General features: G+C 37.6%; 1 protein-coding gene and 1 long non-coding RNA gene across 3 annotated transcripts in view; one reads left to right on the top strand and one right to left on the bottom strand.

Annotated features, from left to right (window-relative positions):
• The window catches only part of FBN2 (fibrillin 2), a 242,827-nt gene that overhangs the window by 178,197 nt on the left and 47,171 nt on the right, over window positions 1-17,459 (top strand). Inside the window, exons 42-48 of the mRNA XM_037901659.2 lie at window positions 3,532-3,600; window positions 4,475-4,600; window positions 9,076-9,201; window positions 9,591-9,716; window positions 10,797-10,913; window positions 14,786-14,914; window positions 15,286-15,405. Of these exons, the coding sequence (XP_037757587.1) occupies window positions 3,532-3,600; window positions 4,475-4,600; window positions 9,076-9,201; window positions 9,591-9,716; window positions 10,797-10,913; window positions 14,786-14,914; window positions 15,286-15,405 (813 nt within the window). The remainder of the gene's footprint in view (window positions 1-3,531; window positions 3,601-4,474; window positions 4,601-9,075; window positions 9,202-9,590; window positions 9,717-10,796; window positions 10,914-14,785; window positions 14,915-15,285; window positions 15,406-17,459) is intronic.
• LOC122465928 overlaps window positions 14,822-17,459 on the bottom strand; it is an 85,834-nt gene continuing 83,196 nt past the window's right edge. For both annotated transcript variants that reach the window (XR_006291072.1, XR_006291073.1), the window contains one exon: window positions 14,822-15,590. This is a non-coding gene — a long non-coding RNA (uncharacterized LOC122465928). The remainder of the gene's footprint in view (window positions 15,591-17,459) is intronic.

Genomic DNA, 17,459 nt, shown 5'->3' with positions numbered 1-17,459 from the left:
TAATTCTGGGAGCTGCATAACCTATGTCTAATGTGCATGAACAGGGGGCCTTGGTCATCTGTCTGCTTTGTGTATTATCTGATGTTATTTTCTCAGCACCCTGCAAAACTAGTAATCAAATAGAAAGACCACAGTGCATTTGTCAACATGATAAACTCCCACCAGAATACCTTTTTCATCCCAGTGTATGGAATTTCAGGAAAAGTGCAGTTGAATGTTTTTTGCATCCCATGTTTTTCTGAAGCTCAAAATGAGGAAGGGACGACTTCCTGGATTACAACACCAGCAGGAAAATCATCAAACCTATAGTAATTCATGGAATGCATAAACAAACACCGACATTCAACAATCGAGCAGAAGTCTCATAATGTACTGGGATAAAAATAATCACTTCTATAGCAAAAGACGCCTTTTATTATGTCATTGGTTTTGCCCCTAAATCAGTGATACTCAACCTGCAGTTGTAGTGCTGCATGCATCTTTAGTGGAGTCCATATAACTGAAGTGGTCTTTTTGTTTGCCTTGTCTACCACATGGCGAAGGACAGAATGATATCCAAATGGATCAGAACCGCTTGGGACACCCTGTCCTACAAGCAGCCAGGAAGGAGCAAAAAGGGACCGAAAGGAGAAACGCTTTCCTTCCTTCCTTCCTTTCAGTAAGCAGGAGTATGAAGAATGAAGAGAAGAACTCTTCTTCTAGCAACCAAATGTGCGAAATGAAAGCAAGCGTGAGAGATGAAATACTGTGTTACAGTCGCAGAAAGCCACTGCAATAAGATCATGATAAAAATATAGTTTCACAGTGTCAGGATCGCATACATAGAGTATTTATGGCTGTGTGGACACCATTGAACAAGAAAGTGTCTCTGTAGCTGTTCTTAAATGCTCTTTAAAACCTCTCTGCCTGGGCAATTCTGCAAATAGTTACAGAGTTAAAATATCTCTGTTTCAGGACTTTGCCTGGTTGGCTTTTCTCCTTTAGATGTTTTTGCCACAGTTCAAGACATTTCTGAACCTCTAATTCCACTAAGGAAGGGGTTTGTGTGGGGGGGGGGTATCAAACACAAATTCCAGTTGTAAATGGTTGAATAGCTACAGTTATTCTGAGATAACGAGTATGTTCTGAAATCTGGGTGTAGGCTGCACATCACAGAAGCAGAGGTTATGGTGCATTGACCGTAACCAGCTTGCTGGCTTCAGCCCAGTAACTCATTAAAAGTGTTGTTATGCTTTGATGAGAACTATATTGTTCCTCTCAGTGAGCTCAGCCTTTACATCTTCCCTTTCTGAATAACTCTTATTTTTTTGTTTGTTTGACAGATAGTCTCACTGTCTCATGTATTTGAGTAACAAAGATTATATAGTTTAATGTTGCACATGCATGTGAATCACATCCATTAACATTAGACAGGCCTCTAACCTTCAAAAATAAATGCTCTTGTAAGTTTTTACCCTCTCCGCCACTTCTCATTTATGACCAAATTGTATCTGATTAGTTGGCTTATCATTTGAGGTATAACTAAATCATGAGGGACTAGTTACTGTTAACTCTTAGATCTTACTGTCTTTATGAAATGTAATGTAGTAATAAATATAGTATATGGTATTTGAAAATTACATACAAAAATCTAAATTTAAAAATGTTAAGGTTGCAAAGTCAAGCAATCAAAAGTTAGGAAATGCCAAAATTAAGGTTGCCTTTGCATATGCATTGTGAAAGTCTTTATCCAATCACATACTATTTTTTCCTGCATTATGCCTGCTCTTGCCCTGTGCACACACAATGCTTCCAGAGTCCCCCTAACAATCTATTAATTGTTTTCACTTTCAGATAGCTGGTCACCAGCAAAACATTTAGAAAAGCCAATTTCAACTGAAAGCTTAGGGCCAAATTAAGATTCCAAAAGGAGCTAACATGGCTGCCCCTGGGGCAGCCTTGATTTGTCCCAAAGTTTTCAGATGAAATTGGCTTTTCTAAATGTTTTGCTGATGATCAATTATCTGAAAGTGAAAATAATTAATAAAATTTAAGGCCACAAGGGGACCACTGTTAGGCTTCATGTATAGCACAGGCCATTGAATATCATCCAGTGACTTCTGCATGAAACCCCAAAACTTGTGACTGAACTTGAACATGGTAAAAATTTGAAAAGCATTGACATGACCGAGTCAATAGTACTAAGGCTTCTCAGTGCGTAAATGAGCGTACATGACTTAGGTGCTTTTGCAAATTTAACCCTTTGTCTTTAAGAAACATACTACTTCTTGATTTAATGACTCCCAAGTGATGGAGAGTCCACCACATCCAATGGAAGGTTGTACTAATGGTTAATCAGCCTTAACTGCTGAAAATTATGCCTTATTTTCCCATAATGTTAGTAGAATGGAAACTTAACACCAGAAGCTATAAATCAGTTTTCATTTTAATGCTGATGTAATGACTGAAAGAAAAGCGTAGTAACATTTCAAAATTAAGTGTCAAATTTTGCCCTTAAATACATCGGGAAATGAATAGGAACTGTATGTTCACATCCCCAGGGCAGAATTCGGCGGTAACTATTCACACAGTAAAGTTATTTTGTCCCAGCTCCGCTATTTCACTGCAAGATGCACGAGGCTGCCAATATCAGTGTTTTACAGATTTGACATAGTGAGAGAGGCTTCTTGTTGTGCAAAACTACACATGTTGATCAAAATGGGTCCATTTTTCCGTTTTAAAAGTTCACCATGTATTGTGAAGGTTTTCTTATGAACATTGCTGTGCTGGTAAAGTCTTATTGACTCAGAGGGTTAATAAAATATTTTACTAACAGAGGAGGTATGCTGTAACACCCTGCACTAATTGATTCCATTAAATGCTGGAAAAAAGCTTACTTACAAGTAACTGAATTAATCTAAATATATTGCCACTGCAGATCCACACTGTAGGATTTACATGCCTTGCCTTGAAAGCCATGGCTCAACAGATAGTAGTAAAAGCCATTAGGGTTATCTACATCCCTTATCCTCAAGATGTCCTGGAAGAGAGGGAGTAGTAGTCCCCTATCTCTCCCTGAGTTCCTTGCCATTTAAATTACAAAAATCTCTGAAGGGGAAAGGAGAATAGGAGAGACCAGTGTGGAGTGTTGGCCAGAGTTAATGTAGTCAATGAAAACTAGTTACTGTTAAGTTACCTTTAGTTTCCCTAGTAAAATTGCCTCTGTAGATCCTCAACTGTAGGAGATTAGAAAGTAGTAACAAATCTCAAGAAGTAGGCTGAGGAGTGCTACTTAAACAGAAAATGAAGACCTGCTCTCCCAAACTCAACGTCTGATATAGCTTCAAATGGAGCAAATAATGATATATAGAAGTGTGAATGAATTTCTGAGTGGTAGCTGCACTTATTGGCAAATTTGCTTTTAAATTTTACTTAGAAAAGCCGCAGTAGAAGTGACTGGAAGTGCTCTTGGAAAGCTGAAGAAACTTAAAAAATAATTATTGAGGGACTTATACATATTCTTTACAAATGCATAATTTGTTTCATGTTTAGCGGAATTTAAGACCATATGTGGGAATATTCCTGGCTTCACCTTTGACATCCATACTGGCAAAGCTGTTGGTAAGTTTTACTAAATGTATTTTCAACAGGTAATGGTTTGCCGCTTAGTGTTTCATAGCAATATAATAATACTGCTATGAACTCTGTATACCAACTGTATGTAATAAAACTCTAATTCCATCATGGAGTTCTGGTGACATCATAAATTGCAAGAGTATGTGGTTTGATCAGGTCACTAGAACTCATGTTTACTTGGATTTGTAATTAATGTTATTTTAATATAACAGTTGTATGAAAAATTCTCCCTTCCTGCAACTGGCATTTTACATGCTTCTCTCTCTCCCTTTGGAGCTGTATAACCTTCTGCATTTCTCTGCTACATCCTGACAATTTCAGAAAAGTGAAGAAAGTTAAGAATAAGATTTTTATTATATATCTCAGTTTTTATTAAGTATTTTTCTAGTGCCATGTCTTCTTATACTGCTATCATTTCCTTTCCCTCTCCATCCCAGTATATGGTTACAAGTGATACACTTTAAAAGAATAATTACCTATAAGAAACTTTCCTCTTGAGTTTCTTTGGGACTTTTCTGCATTCATAACACTTTATACACTGGAAACAGATATTTAATGTTCAGTGTTATCCCACTCCCGTATCTCTTTTCTTCCTTTTTCCAGCTTCCTAACTGATTGATTTAAATTTATAATCCAAATCTTGAACTTCTTTATTGAATATCATATAATTTATTTGCCCCATCATTCACAACAGCAGCATGTTTAGAGTTTTTTCTACACACACACACATAATTTTTAATACATATATAATATATATTAAATGATGCTGAATAGCTGCAAGCAGAGTGAAGTATAGAGAATCCATGGGGTACATCAAGCCATACAATACTCTGTGTGACTAATGTATATTCACTTTCAGATATTGATGAATGTAAGGAGATCCCAGGAATCTGTGCAAATGGTGTTTGCATTAACCAGATTGGCAGTTTCCGCTGTGAATGTCCCACAGGATTCAGCTACAATGACCTACTCTTGGTCTGTGAAGGTGATTTGAATGACAGTTTTTTTCTGTTTTGTCCCCACAAGCATGGTTATTGTAAAGGGGAGCATCAGGGCATAATTCCAATGCTATTATACCTTAGGAGGAACAAGTTGTGGGTATTGTTTCAATGGTTATCTCATAATGACCATAGGAGCACTTGTTCTTTAAAAAAACAAATGTATGTGCTAGCCAGTTTTTGACAGTTTTTGTTACATTGGTTTTCACGCAACCTGCTAAGTCTTAAACATGTTTCCTTAACAGTCCCTTCTCCTTTCTAGGCCAGGCATTGTTTTGTTTTCTTATTTACCTTTGTGAGTGAATTTAGCACTCTCTTGAATGTGAGGAATAACAGCACTCTCTTGAACATCACGCTTTTGCCAATGCATCTCATTTTTGATCTACTCTTCCAGTACTCTCCTAGGCAGAGACGTATTAGTTACATCCAGTTGTGCAATGTTGTTATGACAATAAAACATGGGAATTAAAATTAGATCACTTGTCATAATTTTCACTTGTGCCCTAACCTTGGATTTGAATTCAAGGCTGGAGGTGAAATCCTGCCTCTGTGGGAATTTTGCCATAGGCTTCAGAGGAGTCAAGGTTTCACCCCATAAGATTAGAATACTAACACACTGCATCACTTTCCTAGTGTTTTAATTAAATTATTATTTTGTTTAATTATATAAAGTTACATAGGTATATTTATTTACCCAGATATTAATTTTATTTATTTATTGATCTACACAGACTTTTACAGTTCCACTGTCAGCACAATGCAGAGGGGTATTAATTTAGATGGAATATACAGCCCCAAAGAGTCAAAGATGGTAACTTGGTTGTGGAAACTGTTTAATGTTAAAAAGTTTTAAACAAGGTTTAGGGTTTGGTACACAGAGACCGTAGACTGCTTAGTTCGATAGCAAACACACAGGTCAGAACATGTCTCAGCATTAGGATGAAGAATCATTAGGATCTCGGGTCTGAAGTGATGGGAGAGAGAGGGGGGCAGCCATGATGGGGCATCCTTCCCCTTCTCTTGTCTTTTCATCACCCAGTGTCACAGTAACCAACTTTTCTCCCCCGTCTTTTTTTTTTTTTAAAGGGTCCATCCCCTCATTATTTTGTTTACCAGTTAGGCCTAATTTATAACACATCAGTTTTGCTTCATTGATTTCCAGTTCCAGGCTTTTTTTGTTTACCAAGCATGATTTTAACACACTCCTTGAGTTATATCGGTAGGTCTTTTTGTTTTGCTTTTGTACCTTTTTCATCATAGGTTTTGTTGTTTATAGGTTGTTGTGACATTTTATGAACTTTCATTTACTTTACAATTGAGCTCACAATTAGGGCAAATTTGCAGACCAAATTATTGCAACGTAATCCCTTTTTTATGAACCAGTTCCACATCAGGTCAGACTTTGGTTCATAAAATTTCAATTATAAACAAGAATCTTATTTTACTTTGAGCATATACAGGGGAGAAAAGGCACTTGGTTATATTTTAAATTGCAAATATTGCAATTTTTTATTTTAAAACTGGAATTTAAACATTTTATTTAATTAAATATTACAAAAATTACAGTAAAACCTTTCAGATATTAATAAAGCTAAAAACTTGCAACTTTATAGCTAAAACAAAACTTAGATCTGGTGCTGTTATATGTTTTAAGATGTTTAAAAACAAACTGGCTTTTATTACTTTTTTGGCTGTATGCCCAGAATGGGTTAAGATGGAAAAAACTTTCTCCCCCCCCCCCCCCCCGTTACACAGTTAAAACTATTTAAAGCTGCACATTTACACAACTGTAAAAAATTTAATGCACGAGTGGTTAAACTTGCTTATTTGGGGAAAAACTTTACCCCGATGGCATGTTTACCTAAGTATGTTGCCTTTTTTAAAAAGAAGCAACAAAGTGATGTCTTTGGAACTGCTTTTGCATTCATGAGCCTTTTGCAATGCCCAAGGGTGGTAAAAATTTGCAGGCATTTTTAGACTATGACAGACCCTGCCCACCTGCTTCATCAACATTTGTGAGGACAACATGGCCATTGTGGCTAGTTACCCCAATAAGTGGATCTAACCTGTAAACACTAGCATCGTCCTATCTTACATGCACAAAACATCAATAATAATTACTGACATTAAAAACTAAACAGGAAAAATAAGTGCAAAACCCAAACCAATCACAAGAAGGTTTGGTTCTGCAAAACTCCTTGTTTTGAGGGGCTTCTTGAAATTTAATTCACAGTCAGTGCAGTAGCAGCGCTGAATTAAGCTGGCATTCTGCTAACAGGAGGGGTACCCACGATGTACTTTTAGTAAAAATTGCTACACTACAACTACACTTCATTTTTGCCTCTTTTAAAAAATGCCTTTACATTAAACTTTTGAAGTTTTTACCATTTACAAAAACTACAACCCCTAAATTAAAAGAAAAAGGGAAAACAAAACAAAGCACTTGTAAAAAGGTTAAAAAATGAAGTGCTATAAAACAATTGAATAACCCTTTAAAAAAAAAAAACAAGATTAAAAGCATGCAAAGCAAACTGTTAAATTACATTCTGATACTACTGGGGTTTTCCTCTAGTTTAAGGCTGATTTTTTAAAACACATTTTTGACAATTTAAGTTGTTATACTGTAAAAATATGACTTTTATCCAAAATTGGCAAACCTTTTTCTTTCCCTGCTGCCCCACGTTTTGTACACCCTTTGCAATGTACACACACTTTCTCGTAAGGGTTTTTTAAATACACTGTTTAACTTCTGCATTGTGTCAAGAACTTGCCAGTTTTTTTACACATTTTAAATTCCCAGTTTTGTTTATAAACCCTTGTTTTTTAAACCAACTTTAAAACAATTGTCTTTTTGCTAAGTTGCCAGCTTTTTGAGTACGTATTAACCCTTTAGACTCACCTAGGGACATAAAATGTATTAATTTAGATGGACTCTATGGACCCAAAGAGTCAAAAGTGTTAACATGACTTTTAAACTGTTCAGCATTAAACAGTTTTTAAAAAGGTTAGGGTTTGGCATACTGACTTTAGTCTGCTTAGTACCATGGCAAACACACCATTAAAAATCATTTTAACCTTATCTTAAAGATACAGAAAAGACAGAAGAACAACTAAAGAAATGTAATGTGTTAAATAAGGCTTTTAGTTTATTAACACACTTTGGGATATTTTCCCTTTATCTGGAGAGAGTTTTTAGAAAGACCTTGTTTGACTGGGTTTTTTTAAGATGGCATTGAAGATGGTAATAACTGTCCTTTTGTGGGGAAAAGAGAAATACTTAGCTAAAATGGGCTGGACATGTTGTTGCTATTGTTGTTAAAGTCAGATTCCATTTCCTAAGAAGATAAAACAAGACAAATATACATGAAAGGGGAGCGAAAAGAACAACAAAGAGAAAATGCAGCCACTGTCTACTGTGGTTGACTTTCACAGTTTCACTTACAACCTTACCACTGGAAAAGCACAGGCACCACATATGGTCTTATCAGCCACTCCCTGACCTAGCAAACTTGTACCAGAATTGGGCTGCTTGGGGCACTGCTTTTTGCTGCTTCTCTATGGGCACAGACATCAGTTATGTTAAAAGATATACAATCCTGACCAACTAAGCCAGTCTCCTATTAGACAAAAGGAACAAGGAGAGAGAGTGATGAAAGAGAAGCCATAATGTATAGAAGGAAAAGGACTTTGGGGTGAGGGAGGGAGGACAGACAAAGGACAGACAATCTCACATGCCAGATGCTGTTTGAGATTTAGCTGGAGGTTCGGTGTCATCTGGATGTCTCTCTCTGGCCCGGGCTGATCAGGACATCTCTCAGGATTAGGTTGAATCCGATCTGAGGTCTCAGGAGATGGTGGGGATAGCAGCCATGATAATGAAGTTTGCTCCAGTTGCCAATTTTTCTCCCAAAATCATTTTTTTAAGGACCCAAAAAGGGATTGGTGGGTGGAATAGCCCATCCCCTTATTACTTTGTTTATTAATTAGGCCTAATTTCAGTTGATTGATTTTCAGTTCTACACTTTTTTTGTTTACCAGTTTTTTACATAGTCCCTGAGTTATATTAGTAGGCGTTTTTGTTTGGACTAATGTAGTCTTTTTGATTTGCTTTTGCACCTTTTTTCATTAACATATGTTGTTATAGGTTATTGTAATATGTCTTGAATTTTTACTTTTTATAATTAAGCTTACAATTAGGGTAAATTTGTAGGCCCAATTATTGCAACAGGGCTTAGATCCATAAGGTCTGATTCTTTCCTAACCCTGGTTTTTCATTGTTGGAATTCGCTTAACTTCAGTTCATTCTATTGACTGGCTTACACTGGTGCAACTGAGAGGAAATTCAGGATCAGAATCTCCATTCTCCATGTTATCCTTCCATGGCGCTAAAAATATCTGCACTCTAGACCAAATAAATATATTGTGGCACTTGACATTTGAATTAGGATTCTTTATGTTTCAGATATTGATGAGTGTAGCAATGGAGACAATCTCTGTCAGCGAAACGCAGACTGTATCAACAGTCCTGGGAGTTACCGCTGTGAATGTGCTGCAGGTTTCAAACTTTCACCTAATGGTGCCTGTATTGGTAAGAAATCAGTTGATTCCACTGCTTTGCTTGAATCCATTTGTATGTATCACATTTACATGTTTCCTGTCGAGATGCAAGAGAAACTTTTTTTTTTTTTTTAGTTTGCTTGTCAAAACTATGTAAAAACTTTACGATCTAGCCATATTTCTCTGTTCATAATAAGAAGAAACTCCATGAGATTTTAAAACAACTTTCTTGAGGTGAAGCTATTGCTAGAATATGTTTGAGACCTCAAAATGTATAGACAAAACCAGTTTTGTAATGATTCCGTTTTGGTTATGAATAATTCTGAGCATGATTTAAATAATTTACTAACTTTGTAAAAACATGTTTGTGAAAAATGAATGATAAAAATGTATGTCACGTGTTTTATATTTTTGTTATAGATCGCAACGAATGTTTGGAAATTCCTAATGTTTGCAGTCATGGCATGTGTGTGGACATGCAGGGAGGTTACCAGTGCATCTGTCATAATGGTTTTAAGGCATCCCAAGACCAAACCATGTGCATGGGTATGGAAGGGATATGTTTTGAGTTCTAGACAATGGAATGTATCTAGAATTTGAATCGTATTAGGAGGTTATATTTCTATTAAAGTACTGATTTCATATATTAAGTATCAATGAGACAAATTAGAATTTCCTTTAAGAAAGTGCAAAGTGCTCTGAAGTAAAATATGCTTGATCCTTGTTTCTTCTTCAGGGCTACACATCACTGAATAAAATATAAAATCAGTGTTCATAAAGATATGTGATGATGAAGTCTTCATACTGAAGGGCACTTAATATGATTAAATCCCTATTCTTATTGTGCTCATATGGTGATGTGAAAGAGATGTCACTAAGATACATAAATCACAGAACCAAAGGTTCTTGTCCTTGACCATTTGGTCTGTTTGGATTTTTAAAATTGTAGACATTATATTATTATGAAAAGGTAATGAATGTATGCAGCTCCCTTTGTGTCACTTTTTGGTTAATGCTTTGAGAAAACAGCCAAATATAGCTTCTGCAGCTTTTGTAAATAAGCCTCGTGTAAATTCTGGCTCTAACTAGGAGTTCAGTGTCCCTCTGGAAATATGGGAAGTGTTCCAATTTTCTTATTATACAAATATTGGAAACTTCTTCATATGCTGCTGTGTCCTTGTGTATCTTCCTTTTCTCAATTTTTTCAGGTGAATCACATTCAAATTATTTGTGCAGGGTACTTGGCAACTGACTTGTTCTAAGTCCAAATATCCAAACTTTGATTATTTAAGAAAAGTAACAGTAACCTTTTTCATAACTCTCATAACTTTAAACTAACAGTTTTTAAGGTTTCAAACATAAATCCTGAAAACAGTTGCATATGGTAAAAATATCCCTATGATCCTGCCAACTCTTACAAAAAATTTCAAGTCTCACTTTCCACATTACAAAAAATAAATTTAAAAATTCTGCAAAATAATCATGAAAACTGCCATTTTTTCTTAAAAATACACTAGAAACTAATACTTGAATAAAGAACCTTTACAAGACCCTTTTGTGTGCATACCACATTAACAAACAACTGGGAAGACAAGTTCCTGTCTACAAATTTATTTGTCTTTGCAGATGTTGATGAATGTGAACGCCATCCATGTGGAAATGGAACTTGTAAAAACACAGTTGGATCATATAACTGCCTGTGTTACCCAGGATTTGAGCTCACTCATAATAATGACTGTATGGGTAAGTACTCTAATCCAGTACTTTAATTTCATTGCTGCTGCTTTGGTGTCACATGGGGATGTATTTAAAGAAACTTAAAAAACCCCTAAACCATAGTCAGAACTGATCAGGGTACTAGCAAAGGCAAGGAAGTACAGAAAATGATACTGTTACCTCCTTTGTGCACTTCTGTAGATAACACTTTCTCAACAAATCATTATTTTGGATATCATTGAAAGAATTTTCTTGTGTCATTCTTTAAAAAGATGCAAGCCCTGACTCTTTGGTGCACTGGGACTGCTTTGCTCTGGTCCGATAGTGCAAAGCAGTCCCAGCCACTGGAGGATTCCTCTATGTTGAGAAACCTTCGAGTAGTGCTGCCATAGTGGCTTTTGTGCCATCCGCCTCTTGGCTTCTGGAAAGGAGGCATGACTGATATTCCCTTACGCTCAACTGATCCCCAACTGCTGTGACGGTCCCTGGGGGCCATTGGCAGCCAGCATAAATCACATCAGGGACTGGTCCAGCATCTTCAGGGGTTGCAAATATGGCTCAAAGTATCTCTTGCCTCACTCCCACTGGAGACTTGTGCTGAGCATTCTTCAGCTATAGCAATGATTCAGGGCCATTGCTGAAAATGATACTTCATCCCAAGTTGTATGGCACTGTTTCTTATTTACAGTACAGGATTTACAATTGGGTGTTTGCCCAATGTATTAATAACATCTAAATAAGTGGTTCTCAGTAGTCCCTTGCGTCCCAGTGAGCACACAGCTGCGGCCCATGTGACGTTCTCAGGGCTGTAAATAGGGTAAGGTGGGAGGGGGACCTGACCTGGGTGCAAAGCCAGCAAGGGGTACAAAAATGGGTGGCACAGGATCAGGCCCAGTGGTATCAGCCCCGACCCCAGCAGGATCCGGCCCAGAAGCATTGGCAGGAGACCAGGATGCTCAGCACCCCCCTACTCTGCAAGATCCAGTGACCTCAGCTGGAGCAGGCTCCCTGGCACCAGATCTGCAGTGGCAGGTGGACAGGGTGGATTGCACAGCTGAGCTGTGTCAGAGTACAGGCGCAGAGTGGGTGGTACAGGGGTGGGAGTGCTAGGGCTGTGGGGGTCGCAGGCAGGGTCTGGGGCAAGGGGTGGGAGTGCAGGGAGTTAGAGATGTGGGAGAGGGTGCAGCTGGTGCATGGGGGACAGACTGCAGGTGGGAGGACTGGTGGTTGGGGGCAGTCCTTGGGGGAGATAGATGCTTGGGGGCAGTTGCTGGGGGGGGGGGGGGGGCTGGATGCTGGAGGAGCAGTCCCTGGGAGGGGTATTCTGCCCTGGAGAGGGCACCCTGTCTCTACCGGGCAGGCACATTTGCCAGCCCAGTGTTGGGGGCAGGGTCTGAATGCTGGGGGAGCAGTCCCTGGGGGTGAGGGGCGGGGGAGAGGGCTGGATAAATGCGGGGCAGTCCCTGGCTGTGAGGGCACCCTGCACTGGGCAGTGCTCTCCATCTTTGCAGGCAGGCTCTGGGAGTATGCCCTCTGGGCACTCAGACCAGCTCTGTGGAAGTGAGGGTGGCAGTACACCATGCCATGCTACCCTTAGAGTAAATTAATTAATTTTAACAGTGAATGTTTTGACTTACTTTGCTAAATTAAAATGCTCTTGGTAGACCTTTGTCAGTGTTGAAAGAAAGGTACTATATCTATTTGAATCATATTGCTGTCATATAACAAATACGAAACCTTATTTTTTTGTAGATGTACAGGTAGTATATATATTAGAGAGCTGCATGTGTGTCCCACAATGTTAAATAGGTTGAGAACCAGTGATTCAAATAAATAATTATTTTCTTACAATTGTGGTTTTTCTAAGTTAGCTCACTTCGGTACCTCTTTTCATTCATGTTGATGCATTGCAAAAATGCTCATGATATCACTGTCTACAAGTTAATTTTTTTCTTTTTGCTTAAGTCACAGAGCGTTCTTCTGGAAACTTGGGTTCTGGACCCCTTGTTGTTGTTATTATTATTAAGACTTCCTCCCCTCCCTTTATACTTCCCACCTCTAGACTAATAGCTTGTCACTAGCCCACCTCAGATTTTCATAGCTGAACTTCCATGCCAGTATGAAAGAGTGAGTGTCCTCAGTATTAGGGAAAGAGGGAAACACCAGTACCAAGGAAGCAGTCTCTATTGGCCTCCCAAACTCTCTTGCCCTCCCAAGATTACTTCATCTACCCACAGTCACTGAACCCATTTTTTATTTTCCACTGCATGCATCCAATGAAGTGGGTTTTAGCCCACAAAAGCTTATGCTCAAATAAATGTTAGTCTCTAAGGTGCCACAAGTACTCCTCGTTCTTTTTACAGTCACCACTGTTTTCAAAGTACAGCTAAGCTTTTGATAGTTTTCTATAACCGTGGTTCCTGGATCATCTTTTTAAAGAGGGAGATTAAAGCCTTCCGGGACTGGAGAACAGAGTAGGTCGGTTGACATCCTCTCCTCTAAGGGGAAAATAAGAGCCTTCACACAGGCTGAACAGGGGGGAAAAAAGTCTTTAAATTCCTTCCAACTCCTGGAGAGAACCAAAACACAGTCTATAAATCATTTTTACATCCTTTTCTCCTCCAGCAGAGGAGAAAAAAGCAAAACTTGCTGCACATGGCCAACAGAATGCAGCTTTAAACAGAAGAAAATCTACAGCACTGAACTGAAGCCCCTTCCTTTTGTGTGGCAGAATGGCTGTTGATCCACTCCCAGTAGCCCCAGCAGCTGTCCTCCTCTCTCATAATGGCTCCATGCTGTTTTCAAGGAGGCTAACAAGCTCAAGGTGATTCATAGCCCGGGGTCATTCATTACTATTCGCCTTCCTGCCCTGGAGCCCCATGGCATTCTCCCTCAGCCATGCCCCTGCCCACTGAAGGACAGCATAGCTCATCACAAGGAGATAATAACTAATTACAAATATCTGAATGGAGTAAATAGCATGGAAAGAGAAGAATGGTTCATGAGCTGTAACCAGTAACACAGAAATTGCCATACTGCATCAAATCAGTGTTCCATTTAGTTCAGTATTCTGTTATCAACAGAAACCAGTATGAGATGTTTCAGAGGACGGTTGAAACCTCTGCAGTAAGCTATAAGGATTATATACCTGATAGAAGAGTGTTTAATCTTCAAGTCTCAAATTAAAATATTTTTAAATAACAAAGCATAAGTTGTCTCTAAACCAACCAGAATTAACAGCTAGCATCTTATTCTACCTGACACACACACTTTTCCTTCCATCCACTCCATACTTTCCCATCTGCACTGTCCTTGTTCACATGTCTTTTTAAATCTATGTTACTAAAATGGCTCTGTAGAGCTAATTGGGCATTTCCAGTGCTCAGTCTGCCACTTGTTATGGTCTCCTGAACTACAGAATCAGCTTGCAGGACGCAGGATGATTCAGTGCTGTCTGCAATATACATTTTCAAAAATGTGAAAAATAATAAAACAAGTTCAGTGAAAACCTGAGCACATCTAAAACGCCAGATGAAATCCAAAATGCCCCATGTAACATTTTCTTCTCTGTGCCTGACGTTAGTATCACACACAGAGTCACTTGGCAGCAACTGAACATCTCCAGATGCAGTAGCTGATGTAATGCTGCAAGTTTAAAAATTGTAATACCCTATAAAAGGGGGTGTTGTTTAAATAGAACATATGCCTTAATGTACTGAAGTGAGAGTTACTTTCCACTAGCTGTCAACTGTTCCCTTGCTGCTCAGGATTTGTCTCTTCCATGGAATTATATATTGCAACTTTAGTGTGTTTATACCATTCTGTATATACTGTGTCTGCATATACATTCTAACTGTTAGACCTCTTGGAAAGGCTCAGCCTCTCTTGTTTATTTACAGATATTGATGAGTGCAGTTCCTTCTTTGGTCAGGTGTGCAGAAATGGACAATGTTTTAATGAAATTGGTTCGTTCAAATGTTTATGTAATGAAGGATATGAACTTACTCCAGATGGCAAGAATTGCATTGGTATGTACTAAACCAACCAGAGATTCCAAACTTCTCTGACTTGAAATAATCAAACTGTTAGTCCCATTTAGAAGTAAATATTACAATCTGAATAGCTAAGATAGAATACTGAGAACAAAAGACTTACATTAAGAAAAGTGGTGGCAAAAGTGTGAGGGTTTAGAATAATGTCATTTGTTTTCCTTTCCCGAGCTCGCTTAAGTCGATGAAGTCAGGAAAGAACCTATAGGCTCATAAAAGACAACCCTCTGGCTTACATCTCTGTTGTGGATGACAATAATATCAGCCATTGTTACATAAACATAAATAATTCACTGTTGCATTAATTTCAAAATTTCCACATCCTTATATATTCAATTTATTCTTTTAAGATACTAATGAGTGTATGGCACTTCCTGGTGCATGCTTTCCTGGTACTTGTCAGAACTTGGAAGGGTCATTCAGATGCATCTGCCCACCAGGATATGAAGTGAAAAGTGAAAGCTGTATTGGTAAGGCTGTTACTCTTACTTCTGAATGATTTACCAATATAGTAGACGATCTGATGCAGACTTGATGAAAAACATGTAAATATTGTTGATGAAAAGCCTCTTCTATTTTAGCAAGTCATAATGACAAGGAATAAGCAGCAGTCATCAGCAGCTGTCCTTTTAGCCAGCAGGCAAGATATTATGAGCTGTAATGAGAGAAAAGGATGTAAGGACTCAATGTTTTTCATTAATCCAAATGAAAAAATATTTTGTCTAATGCTCAAAGAATTTCCAATCTTTCTTTCTTTCTTTTCCTAATCTTTTTTCCAAATGAAAAAAGAGAGACTATCTACTGAATATATACAGTGATTACAAAAATTATAATTTTTGGCAAGCAGTGCATTAAACGGCAATTCGAAGTATCTCGTATCGTAGAATTGTGACGTTTAAAAATCTTAATAAAACTATTGAGCTACTTTTCCCTATGGAAACAGAGTTTTCTAAATCAGTTTCTCCTAACAGATGTTTTCTGTTTTTGAGTCTTACAGCCCGTGGGAGCATGTGCATCAAGATTTCAATCCCAAATTCATAGCAGAGATGGTGAAACAGATCTTTGTTTCAGTTTTAGAAGAATAACTTTGAGAATGCTGTTGAAAATCAGTTCAACGCTTTAACGTCACCTTTCTTTTCTTGTTTTGTGGAGGAGAAATACAGAACGCTGCTCCAGTGCAGCAGCGAATTGAAACCATAGTTACCAAATTAGAAACAATACCCAAACAAGTTCAGTCCTCATCAGGAAAACTAAGAAGAGGGCTAGCATGAACCTAAAAGTAAATTTATATATATTTATATATATATGTTAAAATTGATCCTACAGTATCCTTACTGAAAGTCTTACTCAGAGAGAACACCTACTGTAGTCAGTGGGAGACTTGCTCAAGTAAGGACTGAAGAAAACCTCTGTTCATACTTCAAGATTTGGTCTGTAACAATTTAATCTATCTAAATCTAGGAACAGAGGCAGATCTCAAAGACACTGTAGATTTTCCTCTTTTAAAAGTATGATATATTTTCTAAGATCACAAGTTTTTCATGCAAGTATCATTCTACATTGTTCAGTTTGCCTGCTGACTTCGCAGCTCCTTTTGGCTGCTGCTGCCTATATTAACAACTGAGTTTAAGATTAATCCAAATCACCTACAGTTATAAAATCCTTCTAAATGAAAGTTGTTGCGTCCCCAGGAATATCACTGTTTAAGACCATGTTTAATTTCCTCTCAGTGTCTTGTATGTTTTTAGACAACACCACAGTAAAAGTGTAAAATATTCCCTTTAATCAACTTTCAGTTCCAACAAAAAACAGAATTGCATATTCCTACTTTCTTCATCCTGCCGTGTTAAAAAAATTTTATTAATATTTTTTGCTTGATATCGTGTCATTTTTATTAATATTTTGACTAATATCACAATATTTTGTAATCAGTTTATTTTATGTTACTTTTCTAATGTGCAGCCTTCTTTGTAATGCTCTGTTACTGTTACAAATTTGAAATTTGTTCATTATTGCTAAATTCAACTCATTTACACCTGTGCAACTAGAGTTCGATATGTGAGTGAAGGCAGCGTTACTCCTGGGGGGGGTTCGTACCAAACAATTACAAATTCTGCAAAATTCTGCAGATTTTATTTGTCAAAATAATGCAATACAATCACACCAGTTTCAATTGTTTTGGTAAGTTTTTTTGAACTACAATACAGACAAAATGTCACAATAACTATTCAGTATTTCCTAAACACATGAAAGTTAAGTTACAAATACTTAGTAACTAGTACCCTCCATTCCAGTTATAATCCTGGATTTTCATTTAAATTACATTAGAGAACACCAGACAGAAAAAAAAAAAAAAAATAGAACGTCATTTTAAATTGCTCAGACTTTCACACATGAAAGTCATACAGTTTTGCTAATCATTGTCCTGGACCTAGCTGGGTACTTTGAGAAGTGCTTGGTTCTGATTGTCCTGACATTTTATTGACTGCTTGGTAAATGTTCTATTTGCCCTCAAAAGTCTTTT

This window comes from Chelonia mydas, chromosome 5 (assembly GCF_015237465.2).
Source record: "Chelonia mydas isolate rCheMyd1 chromosome 5, rCheMyd1.pri.v2, whole genome shotgun sequence".
Classification (NCBI taxonomy): Eukaryota; Metazoa; Chordata; order Testudines; family Cheloniidae; genus Chelonia; species Chelonia mydas.
Note: the sequence above shows the minus strand (reverse complement) of the source record. Positions and strands in the feature narration are given on the sequence as shown.